The sequence below is a fragment of the Lagopus leucura genome, unplaced genomic scaffold (assembly GCF_019238085.1).
Source record: "Lagopus leucura isolate 7727_CA_CO unplaced genomic scaffold, USGS_WTPT01 Super-Scaffold_100004, whole genome shotgun sequence".
Taxonomy (NCBI): domain Eukaryota; kingdom Metazoa; phylum Chordata; class Aves; order Galliformes; family Phasianidae; genus Lagopus; species Lagopus leucura.
Genome location: NW_024962264.1, coordinates 49,319,223 through 49,331,968, shown reverse-complemented (window position 1 = coordinate 49,331,968; position 12,746 = coordinate 49,319,223). Strand labels below are relative to the sequence as shown.

The window sequence follows — 12,746 nt, the reverse complement described above, 5'->3', positions numbered from 1 at the left end:
AATGAATTTTAAAGCAGCTTCTAATTAAGATAAATAAGGAAAACAGATGCTGCTGAAGAAATGCCCAGTAAGGATTTCTATTTCAAGACAGAACTCCTTTAAACACATAAGCAATTCTGCAAACTGTGGGATGTGATACACACAACTAAGTGATAGGCATTTAGTGAGACTTTGTGCCATTTTATAAGTCACTGAGCACTCAGCACAAAGGTGATGATATAAAATATAGAAGAATGGGCCCGTAGCCTCCACTTCTTCTAATTAAAAATAGACATAAATTTCATAAATCATAGCCAGTAGCATTTTCTCTCCAGGCTACAACAGCATTTGTTTTCCTTTAAAGAGTTTCATCTGCCCAAACCAAAAAAAAAAAAAAAAGAAGGAAAAAAAAAAAAAAAAAAAACAACCATATTTAGTTTTCTTCACTCAGAGGAAAATACACACAAGATACCCATTCAAGCAGTTTCTGTATTTAAGCTCCTACAGTCAATGGTGCTGTAATACAAGTCTCAACAGGGCCACAATGTGACCTTAAGAAAGTTAAATGGTATCACTGTGGAATTCTGTAGCAGAGTAGAAGTAAAATTAGGTCAGCCTAATTGAATTGCAGTAGTTTGAAAAACACCTTTGCTACCCACTTTGAAAGGGAGACCACACCAGGGAAATGTTTTAGAATCTTCATCCTTCTTTCCAGCTTTGCTTGGAGAATTCACTGCTGGTGGACCCTCCCGGGCTTTTATTTGGCTGGAGGATGAAAATATTGCTATAATTAATGATAACATCTGCAAATGGACCTGAAGTTACCTTCAACAGCATTTTATCTGCCTTTTAAGCTGTTATGTGCACATTAGGTTTTATCAAGACCACCTAGATTTCTCACCCAAGAGAACAACTTTCCTGCAGGCTTGTCCTGGTCTGTTTTATGCAGCATTCTGACTACACAGAAAGCAGGAGAAGAGGGCAGAGCTGTCAACTACTTTGGCAATGGCCTTTTCTGGCCTTTGGGGACAGCTTGTCTTTCTATCTGGAGGAGTGTGTGCTTAAAAAAAAATGAGAAAAACTAACTTTGGTCATGTAGGGCTTTCCACACAATCACCACAGGGATAAGGAATACAAATAAACACATAACAAAAGTGATCAGAAAAGTTTCCACTCAAGCCTGTGCTTAATAACAATGAATATTTAAAATGTCAGCTGAAGAGCCTCTACTGCACATCGAGTCATCCCTCCGCTACATGTGTGATACTGATACAATTGGGAGCTGCAGCAAACAAGTCACACACTGAAGTTTGAGCCTTACAGGCTGCATGTTACCCAAATGTATGAATGATTGCTGAGCACATAGGGTTGCTTTCAACTACAAATTTACACAGTAACAGTTATCTCAAATACTGCTCCAGAAGAGCCGCGTGTAGCTCAGAATATTTTGCTATGACAGCTGCTTATACAGGAAATACCATTCCTCAAGGTTTCCCAATTTCCTTAGCCTTCAGCACAGTATGTTCCTTACCTCTATTAGTACAATCTTTATTACTAAGCCATTTATATAAGCTAGTTTCTGACTGAATCTCTAATCTTCTAACTGACAGGATTATAGATATCATGTTATATGATATTACTTAAGGGATTTTTCTACTTATAGAGTCAGTTTGCAATCTTCTCTCTGTCTAAATTATAGCCCAGGATTTAATGTCATCCATTTCTACGTCCTGAAAAATATGAATAGAGGGAAATTCCATTTCTACGAGGGGTTCCCCATTGCTCTTTGCAGAGCCTATGACAGTACATTGCCATTTCAGAAACCTTTGTAATTTCTGTAGCTAAATTAGATGCTGCTTCATCATCACTGCCTGAAAATAGACTGGGAGATGACCGGGTGTCTGGGAATGCTGCTTACAAAAAGCCAGGTTCTAAGAGAGATAGCTGCAACCCAGATAAAAGCTGCTGAGACTAGCTGATCACATGGGCATATTTGCATCCAACAGAGCATGCTACATCAGTGGCACTGGACAATGATAATGAAGAAGCAGTGAGAGAAGCAAAACGCTCACAGTGTACCTACCTACCCTTCTTGCCCACCAGTAAAATCCACAATTTGTTGTAATAACACTGTGAACAGAAGTAAAAGCCATAAAAAGATCCATAGCAAATCTGCAGAGAAGAGCTGAAGATTCATGGCAGAACATGCGGCTTGTAAAGCTGCCATAAGTTTCAGTTCAATTCATACCTGCTGTGAACTTCATTAAAAAGAAATACAAGAAACACATAATCTTCCACCTTTCCCTACTCTGAAAACAGCCTTATCCAATAACGAGATGAGGCCAACAGCAGAGAAGATGATTTACTTTATCAGTCATCCCTGTGTAATATCTCAGAGCATGCAACACAGCCTTTACAAACAGTTGTGCTGATGAAATGGGGCTGACAATTTTACACAATAGTTGTGTTGCTGCCAGGTATAGCATTAACATTAACTTAAGAAATAGCTCATGTCTTTTGGTTAGAGATGTTATATATAGATGAGAAAGATAAAATATTTATTCTACAGTTAGATGAAAAAATGCACTTTTATAACAAAGTCATAGCATCCAAGTCGCCTGGTGTTCGACATTCTTTGTGAACTTTCCCCAGAATTACTTGGGAAAGCAATTACTTGGTGTCTGCCCAGTACAGTCGTGTGTTTGAATGGAGCAGTGAAGTTGCATTTTTTGACTGGAACTTGTTATGAATGTTCTTGTTTTGACAAGAGTGTTTAAAAGCCAAGGACTGTGGATCTTTTCAAAGTATGAGAATGTCAGAGAAAGGAAGAGAGGTTGAGGATTTGCCTCATTATGTTGTGCAGCAGATTGCACTCAACACTCACTCTGAATCCTAAGTTCCATATAAATATTCATAAATGCATTCATCACAGGTCTAGTAACATTATTCTGAAACTTGGAGACCCAATTCTTGAATCCCAGACAGGCCTTGTCAATTTAACCAAGAGAGAAAAAGAAAAAACAACTTGAACTGATGGTGCTAGGACAACCATACAGGGTTTGGGTAATCACAGCAGAGTGCATGGCATTCTGCTCCTGGGGCTTACAGGCACTCTCACACCTGTAGTCAACACAGGGAAAAAAGGGCAACATTCAACCATTTTTCACTCTTTTGGGGTTTATTGTTCAGTATTTGAATAAAGCACCATTGTTTTCCAAATGTATTTGCCAGGAGATTAACTCAGCCCCTCAGAAACTTCTACACTAACCAAAATACCAATCCATACATAAGTTCAAATAATGCTCTGAATAACTATTTCTTCTTAAAAAATAAAAAATAAAATAAAAGCTGTATACGTTGTCCAAAATTCTCTCTGTGCCTAGACAGAGGCAATGAAAACATACGCTTCACTGTAGACTAAAGGGATAATACATAATCCCTTTATATAATTTAGAGTTATATAATACAAATACCAGGGAACATTTGATCAGATCAAAAAGGGGACTAATTATAAATAGAGCAAATAAAATTATTCTTCTGGCATAACTAGACCAGGGAATTTATTGCTGAGAGAAAGAATACAGTAAGGTTTCCATGAAAAACAATGCTTTGTAATGTTACAACTGTGAATAATATGAAACCAGACATAAGTTTTAAGAAGTTAAAAGTTTTAGAAGATTTTTCTAAGTCAAGAGACAAAAGCCATGTTGGATGGATGTAAATGTTGTACAATAGCAGTTCCCTGACAGGCACTTTCACTACTTCTAAGGGATCTGATGCTCAATACAGGTCTGAGCCTGAGTCTGATCAAGCTTGACAATTTCTGTGTCTCTTCACACACAATAAAAGAAAAAACAAACAAACAACACAGTCAGATATTCCTGATGATCCATTGCAAGGACAAGTAAAGCTTTTCTGTTTGTTTAGCAAAGTGGCAGGATACATCTATTTCATTGCCTTTAATATTATATTTAAATTTCCACTGTCTGTGCTTTCCCCTAGAGTACTCTGTAGGAGTTGTTGCTTTTGTTGAGCAGAACTCAGGTGGAACTAAGATGGAGACTCTTCCAACCTGCTGCTCCTTTGCAGCTCTGAGCCAGGTGTCCAAAGAACAAGGATTTGCTGCAGTCACTGACTTGCCACCTGCCTGAGGCATTCAACTGTATCTAGAACAATGATGCTGGAAAGTACTCATGAGTAAATACACAATAACATTTCTGTGTTTATAGCATCTGTGAAAGGTGTGGAGAAGGCTATTTCTCTACTGCTTGTTTCCAGAGCAAGTCAAACCCATTAATTAAATTCATGCTCTTGTCCTGTTTCAAAAGGAAAAACAGAGCTGATTTATGGGCACTGACAGCTGCAGGAACCAGGAGCTTGTTTAGCTCTCACCACCCCTAATTAATTTTTAAGCATCTGGGCAAGTTGGTTTCTGATCAAATGAGAAGTTGAATGTCCTCAACTTCTACAAAGAAAGACAAAGGAAGATGCTCCACCCAGTGCACTGTCTGTCAGGTTGTCATGGTTTCTCAGTGCTGGCTGAATACTGTCTGCAGGAATTGGGTACCTGAACATCTCTGTTCCCAAGCAGCTTGTAGGATGAAGCTCTGAAAGGTCTCACTCATGTCACTTTGCTTGCCTATTCATTACGTTTCTCCTCTCGAGAGTAAAAACATTAATGAGAAAAAACACAGTATCTGAGAAACGGTGTAATCTATTGCAACAATAGGAAAAAAAATCTTGTTAACAACAGACCCTAACCCTAGGTTAGAAAAATATTGCCACAGCATGTACAATACATACAAATACCAATATCCAACAAGACATTGGTATGTTCATTTTTTCTTCCAGGTTCTTTAAACAAGATGCAGATTGCTAACATTATTGGTTGAAATCTGGATGCAGACAATCAAAACACATTTGATACCCATTCTAAGAATAGAAAATTGTTACAGAATTAGAAATCTTTGGATGCTGAACTTTCACCCTAGACATCTGTGACATTTTTGCTAATAAAGAGCTACAATAAACATAGGAAGAGTGTATAGACACTATCACCTGCCCAGCATATGTCGCTGTTGCAGATGCTGCCAATAAAGATCAAAGCTTTCCCTGCATTAATGAGCTCAAATTAAGCACTGCACAATCTTGCAGCAAGCTCTAGACCTCTACTGACTTCTACTGAGTAGAAGGTTGGGCCAGATGAACTCTGGACCCCTTTTCAACCAAGTATTTTATGAGCCTGTACAACATTTCATAAAACAAATTCAATTTATTTTGTTGCAATTCAGGATTTGGGTAGCAGAAAGCTTGGTAAAAACAGCTCATAATCATTACTTGCCCAGAAGAAATTGACAGTAGCTGGCATGAACTTCAAAATTAGTGGAACAAATAAAACATAAAAATCCCTTTTTTCACCAATGATCTAAATGTCTTCACTAAAAGATAGCTATGGCTAAGAACTTGTATCCAGACACCAGTGGGCATGTGATAACAGACTACAAGGTCAATTAAACAGACAGCAACATCCTAAGTCGTCTCAGCTAATAAACAGATGATAATCCTCCAGAAATCTCCATGCGGGTTTGAATATATTGCTGTTCACAATTCAAAAAAAAAAAAAAAAAAAAAAACCAACAAAAACCAGCATTTTATGACCTCTTCAATTTATGACAAAATGAGCAAAATTCAATTCATACAGCTGGCAAGTGGAAGTTCAGCCCATGCACCCAGGAAATGGTGACATCACAGCACTCCTGTGGATGACTACAGCATGTTTTCAGCTATGGATCAAGGCATAACTTTCCCATTACTTCTCAGGCTCCCCACAAATCAAGGAGCACCATTAGATCTCAAAGAATTATTAAACAGTGTTTATTTAGATGCTACTGACGCATGGTGTCTTGCTTGTTTACACACTTCATGTTTTCAGTAACGCTGTATTTACAAGAAGCGTAATGAAAGAATTCAAGAAACAGTGTTTGCACAATTACATAAAAAGCCTTGAAGATCTCTTTGAATTCAAAAAAGATTGGAAGAATAACTAACCTCAATCTGATTTTACTTTTTAAGTGCTTTTCATAAAGAAAACTGACTATTCATTTCTCTCCCTCCCCAATTCCCCCTGTAAGCCAAGAACTACTGTTTTACTTTTCTTCATCCATATAGAGCCTAGGAAAAAAAGTGTACAGTTTCACAGTTGATAGATTATTTCTGATTTCTGTGAATGCTCAGAGTCAAATCAGGATTTTCAAATTTACCTTTGATTTCACAAAATTTCTCCCTTTCATTACCTTGCAATGGACTCTTAAAGGTTTTGATTACATGCGCTGCAAGATCAGCCATTTAATCATCAACAAAATGTGGGCCTAGATTTTATACAGTATCCATGATACAAAATCCATTTCAGCTTTCCTTAGGAAAAAAAAAAAAAAACCACATTAATAAAACTGTATGTAAATAATTATAGTGGAACACATGGGCAGAAACAAAAAGAAAGCATGTAAATCAGAGGTTTGTTCTACTAAATGTGAATTGAGATGAAAAGTAGAACTGATTAAAAAGATCCCAAAAATGCTATTGTACTACACAGTTTGCAGCAGAGAAAGTATTTGAACAAGACCACAAAAGCATGCGTTGGGCAGGACCTAAGTTATTAGAGTATAAGAGGAAAATGTGAGGGGAATACAAATCTTAGGACATACATTAAAACCACTGTAGACAGCTGATGATTTTTTTTCCTGAAACTGCTGGGGACAGCACTGAGTTCTAATAGTTCCAACCCACAAAGGAAAGAAGAGAAATCTACAATCAGTTGATCAGCTTGGAAGACTAAGTTAAGGCTTCTGGGATGGAAGAGTTAAATCCCATACACTTTTTTGAGCAAAAATATACATTAGTCTTCTTTGATCTATTGTGCAAGGGATGCTCTTTCAAAAGTACTGGCCAGCTTCACATATTACATAGCAAAGGAGCTGTGCACTTGCTTGAAAACCTCAAGCTGGGAGCTGCTAATGGCGTGGGAAAGTAGGCAGATCTCAGAAGCAGCCATCCACAATTTACAAATGCAACTTTAAAAAAAAAAAAAAAGGAAGAAAAATAAAAACCACAAACAAAAATCCAAACAAGAAAAAAATGGGGAGGGAGGGGGAAGAGAGAGAAAAGAAAAAAAAAAAAAACAACCAAGAAGGATTCAACAACTGGACTAGAAGGTAAATCTGGAAATATCTGCTCACGGTGCCTAAAAGTTTGCATTCAGCAATGAGATTACACTCAAGGGCACTCAGGGACCATGCCAAAATAAGCATAGGGTATTGCACTTAGATTTTGACATCATGGCTTCCAGACAGGATATCTGGAAGTAAATGAAATTGAAAATGCAAATAGAAGCATCTACAATGCAAGTACTCAAATCTTAATGATTTTGTTTAAATTCCAGGTTATTCTGGAATGTGAAAACTCCTTGCTGCTTGGATCCATGACAACTACATAGATGCTATTCACTTATTTGAACAATCTGCACCAATATGGTAAGCCATGTTCCAGAGTCATGGGCCACTTATGTCCTACAATGCATTGGTGGGAAGGGACATGGAACACTTCATGCTTCCTTCTGTCTCAAGAACAGCAACATGAAAAGTATTAAACAACATAAAAAAGCAGGATGTAGCGACAATCCTTGATTTATAAGCACTGTTATACACACTAGACAAATTTCCAAGAATATACCAAAAAGGATGTCGCTAAGCAAAAGTGATGGTAAAAGGAGTATTTAGTTAAGATGTCTGAGTATAATTTGCAGGAATAAGAACAGCTTTCCAAGCTATCACCAAGTAAAAGAGAAGAAAGCACCAAGTACAACAAAAAGAAAATACTTTTAAGTATAAACATAAATTGGTTTATGTCTGAGCTTGTCTGACACAGAGAAAATGAGCTACTAATTCAATTGAAATCCAGCTTCTGCACATATTACTGTTAAACATCCAGCATTTGATGCTGAGATTTCAGCACTTATTTTAATATTATAGGCAAACAGTTTCAGCAATTCATTGGTTTTCCTTAAAACAAACAAACAGAAACTCTTACCTTTGGATCAAAATCCAGTGACATACATCACACCACAATGAAATCAATCATCATTTGAGATGATGAAATGGGTAAGCTTACAACTTACCAACAGCTATGACTTGTATCAGCTCTCCTTTTTAGCATTTTCTTTTTTACTTCTAGAGAATTTTAGAAACATGCTTCCTAATAGCCTTAAACACAGAAAACCCAATTACAAACTAATGAAAAACCTATAACTAACCTACTATTTTTGAATCTGTTCAACAGACAGAAGCAATTCAGAATTGACAAGAATGCATTGTACAGGATGCATCTTTTGCCTTTTTTAACAGCCTTTCAACATATGGCAAGATTCATTTTAATTTCATTCAGGACATGGCATACACAAAGCAAATAAGGACATCTAGTCAAAATCATGCTGTAAGAAAAATTAGAGATCGAAACAAAAATTAAATGAAAAAACCTTTTTTGTAATAAATAATGGCAGCTGTATCAAATAAGAATATAATTAAGTTAAAAAGAGACACAAGAAGAACCCCAATAAAAAGTTGCTTAAAGACAGGAACGCACAATGATTCATTCTTGTTCAGCTTTATTCTTACTCTACTTAAAGTACCAACAGCACCATTAACAGATGCATAGAAACACTCTCAACCCTTTGCAACACTATAATTAGATTGAATAGGGCTATAAATCTCCAAAGTGCTGCACAAACATTAAGCTCTGAAAAGGATGTGGAATGGTAGCATACAAGACAAGTGAAGTGACTTGCTGGAGGGCAACACAGAAGGGCAATGAATCAAAGGATCCAGGCTCTCCTTAGCAATGACTCACACCTGATCTCAGGGCCACCTCATTTTGGTCCTAAATCACAAGCTGCTGAATTCAGCAGAATGCATTTCGTTTTTAGTCATATGTCAGGCTTTAAAAAAATAAAGAAAACAGAAATTTAAGAAAACATTCTAAGTATCACCTGTGGGTCAAACGCTATGCATTGTTGTCTTCTCGTCTTTGTATTCTAACAGGGACTGTTTAAGTACCAGTACAGCTGAGGGTACTCTAAAAATTGAAAGGCTAGCAGTGAAATTTTATGAGAGCTTGTCAGCGTTCAACCACAAAACTGATTTGTATAATCGTAAGGCATGCGTACACAAAATATACAGCAATGGCCATCAAGTTGCCTTGACAATCCCCTCCAGCCGCATTACCTGTGGATGCTGAATTCAAGATTCAACTAGATGCTTAGATGCTGGGAGAGTTCTGCTGAAAGGGATCTCAAGGCCTTTAAAGAATTTGCTTTTGCAAGACAAGCCTTGCAAGGCTATTCTTGGTAGCGCAAAACCATCTTTGGAATCAAAGCTTGCAGTATAATCTGCTACCCAAAGTTATAGTTACCCAAGCAGACAGATGCTAAGAAAGAAAGAAGGCATGAGGCACAAGTTCTGGAATCAACGGCAAAATGCATTGACTGTTTCACAGGTGTGAGCTGGACGTGATGGTTAATGTCTGTTACAGGTTTGTGAGCGTGAAGATCCATATGGCCACACCCCCTCCCTTCCTACAAGAAATGCAGAAAATATTACTATTTTTTATTTTTAAGGAGAAAAAGCATCTACAATGTTTCAGTTTTAACTATATCATTATCTCAAGAATTTATCTCTAAGTTCTTAACAGAAAGCATTTCACTGAATTTTCTATTTTGCCTGAAGCACACACATCTGCAAGAACAGTAGCTTCACCAGGTACCTTGAATGCGAGGTGCAACACCAGAGGCATTTCTTACATTTCAACGTTCATAAAAATCCAGAGGAGAAAGTTCTGACAAGCATTTGTTAATGTTTTGACACATGCTATAAATATCCTGGCTGTCAGTAAAGGAAAAAGTAATCCCATAATATTTGAAGAATTTCTGGTTTTATTGTTTAAAGTGTAAACATTTCACATGAACCCTAATCCACTGTAGCCAGCAAGCTCATTCTCACATTAAGCAGGTTAGCATTCCAGACCAGCTCAAGGGGATGAGTGTGTTGCTCAAGTGATTTGTTTGAAGATTGTCTAAACTAAGAAATTACTACAGAATGAAGAGGAGGATGCTATATTTCCACACTGTTTGCAATAGACCACTTGTACTTCAGATTAACCTACTTGTGTGGACATGAAGAAATCACTCACAAAGCATTGTTTTACTATTGCAGGATCAAGACATTTAAACCAAATCTTTCAAGCAGTCGATGGAGTACAGTCTGAAAGGTAAAACTTTTTTTTGTTCTCCTAGTGTAGTTTAAGACTAACTGGCCATTCACTATCACAGCCTCAGTATTCCACAGTAGGCAATACCACTGGATTCACTTTCACTATGCAGTACCTTATATTCCAGCAGTGCTTTGTGGCTATGAGCACTAGTGACAGAACAGGTTCTGAACTGTGTTTCTTTCCAATGCCTAACATTTCAGTTGTAACAAATAAAAGCTTGCCCATTTCCATTTTCAATTTTAGAAGAAGTTCAATACTGTAAAAAGGAAATACAGGAACATGGAGTTGTCTCATTTTAAATTAGTTAACAAAGGTGAAAAAATAGGAGAAAATGTGAAAAGGAAGGCAAATGTGATGGAAAGAACAAACAAGTACAAAATGGGGGGGGAAAAAAAGTACTTGGGGAAAGAGAACAAACTGGAAAACAAGAGAATTTATTTGGCTTAAGAGGGAAAGGAAAGCACGCTGACATCTAACTGCTTGTCCTATCCAAGAGCTGCAGGTTATTTCATTAACAGATCAAACCTAATATCCTGACAATTTTAAGCACGCTCCATCATCCATTTGTTGTTTCTCTATGTTGTTTCTTTTTGTTGTTGTTTTTTTGTTGTTGTTGTTGTTGTTTCCTTTTTCTTTTGTTTTACTAGATTAGAATTACTGAGTCATGCTAACTGCTTAGGGCTTTATCCAATTTTCTTGGTATTAAGAGAGGGTGATACACTGAGCAAGTACACAACCGCTACAGTGCCTGCCACTAGCAATATTTGGGATGATGTAAACAAACCAAAAGTATTTGAAATATTCAGGACAAAATGATTTTGAGGACATAAAGCTAGAATTGAATACCACAGCTGAGATCACATATCCTACCTGGCCTTAATCCTGCCTAAAGGCATAAATGCAATATCTATTTGAAGCAATCTCCACAGACATCTGAGCCTACTTCCAGAATATTGCTCCCTTAGCTAAAAAACTATTACATACTTAAAGGATAAGGGCCTGCTAAATTCCAGTAGTGTCTCTTTATCTCCACTGCCAGAAACTCAATGGGAAAAAACTAAGAAATAAAAAAAAAAAAAAAAAAAAAAAAAGCTGTTTTTCTATCCACAAAGTTGCTTCACAATCAAACAAAAAAAAGCTTTCAATAAGCCAGCATGCCAATTCTGTTGGTACGAGTTAACTCATATGTAAGTGCACTTACATTTAATCCTTACTTTCATAAGCTTTACTATTTTCTTTCTAAAAGAAAAAAAAAAACATGCAATTCAAAACATGAGGTCTGTACTATCTCTTTCTCTTCCTCTGTGAATAGAATGTGAATAGATCACCTAAATGTTCAGAGCCTTACAACAACATTTGTTAAAGGTTCTGCTATTGATAGCCCCCAGGTTGTTGTTGAAGACCAGTATGCTGTTCCCTGGTTTTTGCATAGAACTTACAGGCAGATAGAGGCAACAGCCTCCAGCAGACAAAGGATGAAACCTAAGATCCAAGAGCTTGATTAATCTTGGTGTAAATGTGCTGCTATGCTGCAAGCTAGTGGCAGCTACATGACAGCATCCGTGGCTTAACTACATAATAAAGCTAGATACTGGCCTGGTTTGCCTAGTTTTTCCCCCAGACTTCATCCTGTGGCAGTAGGCTGTAGCCTTGACGTTCACTGCCCAATATTTTTCATTCTTCACAGCAGAATTTCTCACTGATCTGTATACCTGTAACTGACATGATAAAAATGAAATTATTCCAGAAGGTTCAAAAGAGAGAAAGAAAATATTTATTGAGAATCAATCCACATCCAGGAAATACTCCTGTATTTAAGCAAGCTCCAAGTCTTCAGCTGAGTCTGCAAATGAAAGGCTAAGGAGAGTGACTGTTGAATCAGAAGAGAGAAAATAACAGCTCTACAGCCAGATGTGCTGACATTAAATTCAAGTGAAAGGATTTGTTTGCTCTCCTGTCAGTGCCACAGAGAAAATTGACATGTGCAATTTCTGGTTCCTTCAGACCCAGAAGAAATAAATATTCTGAAAGGCAGATTCTGTCCTTATTTGCATTCTCCATGTCCCCTCTGGTGAGAGTAGAGAAAACTAAGGTCACATCACAGTTATATAACAGCCAGGAGAGAATCTGTTTTGTATTCACACGGCCACACAGATCCTGAACTGTTAAGGATCTAAGGGACTGCTGGCAAAAAATGTATAGCTAATGATGATGACTATGTTGAAAAATAGTGTATTGTAGCTGAGAATTTGCCCCATCAAATAGTGTTACTGTACTCTTTGTGCCTACTGTTATTTCCATGGAAGTAAATAGGAGGCATTACTTTCAGAGCTGTGTAAATCTGTCAGGAGCTGGATAGAAGCTCAGACCCTGACGTACTGTTGTTTTCCTAAAAAGAACCTTTCTAATCTCAGCACCTGCCTTTTCTAATTTCAGCTAAATCTTAG

General features: G+C 37.3%; 1 protein-coding gene across 1 annotated transcript in view; it reads left to right on the top strand.

Annotated features, from left to right (window-relative positions):
• The window catches only part of CUNH4orf19 (chromosome unknown C4orf19 homolog), a 41,411-nt gene that overhangs the window by 11,727 nt on the left and 16,938 nt on the right, over nucleotides 1-12,746 (top strand). The window contains exons 2-3 of the mRNA XM_042871544.1: nucleotides 7,418-7,508; nucleotides 10,242-10,296. Coding sequence (XP_042727478.1) covers nucleotides 7,472-7,508; nucleotides 10,242-10,296 — 92 coding nt within the window. The 5' untranslated portion in view covers nucleotides 7,418-7,471. The remainder of the gene's footprint in view (nucleotides 1-7,417; nucleotides 7,509-10,241; nucleotides 10,297-12,746) is intronic.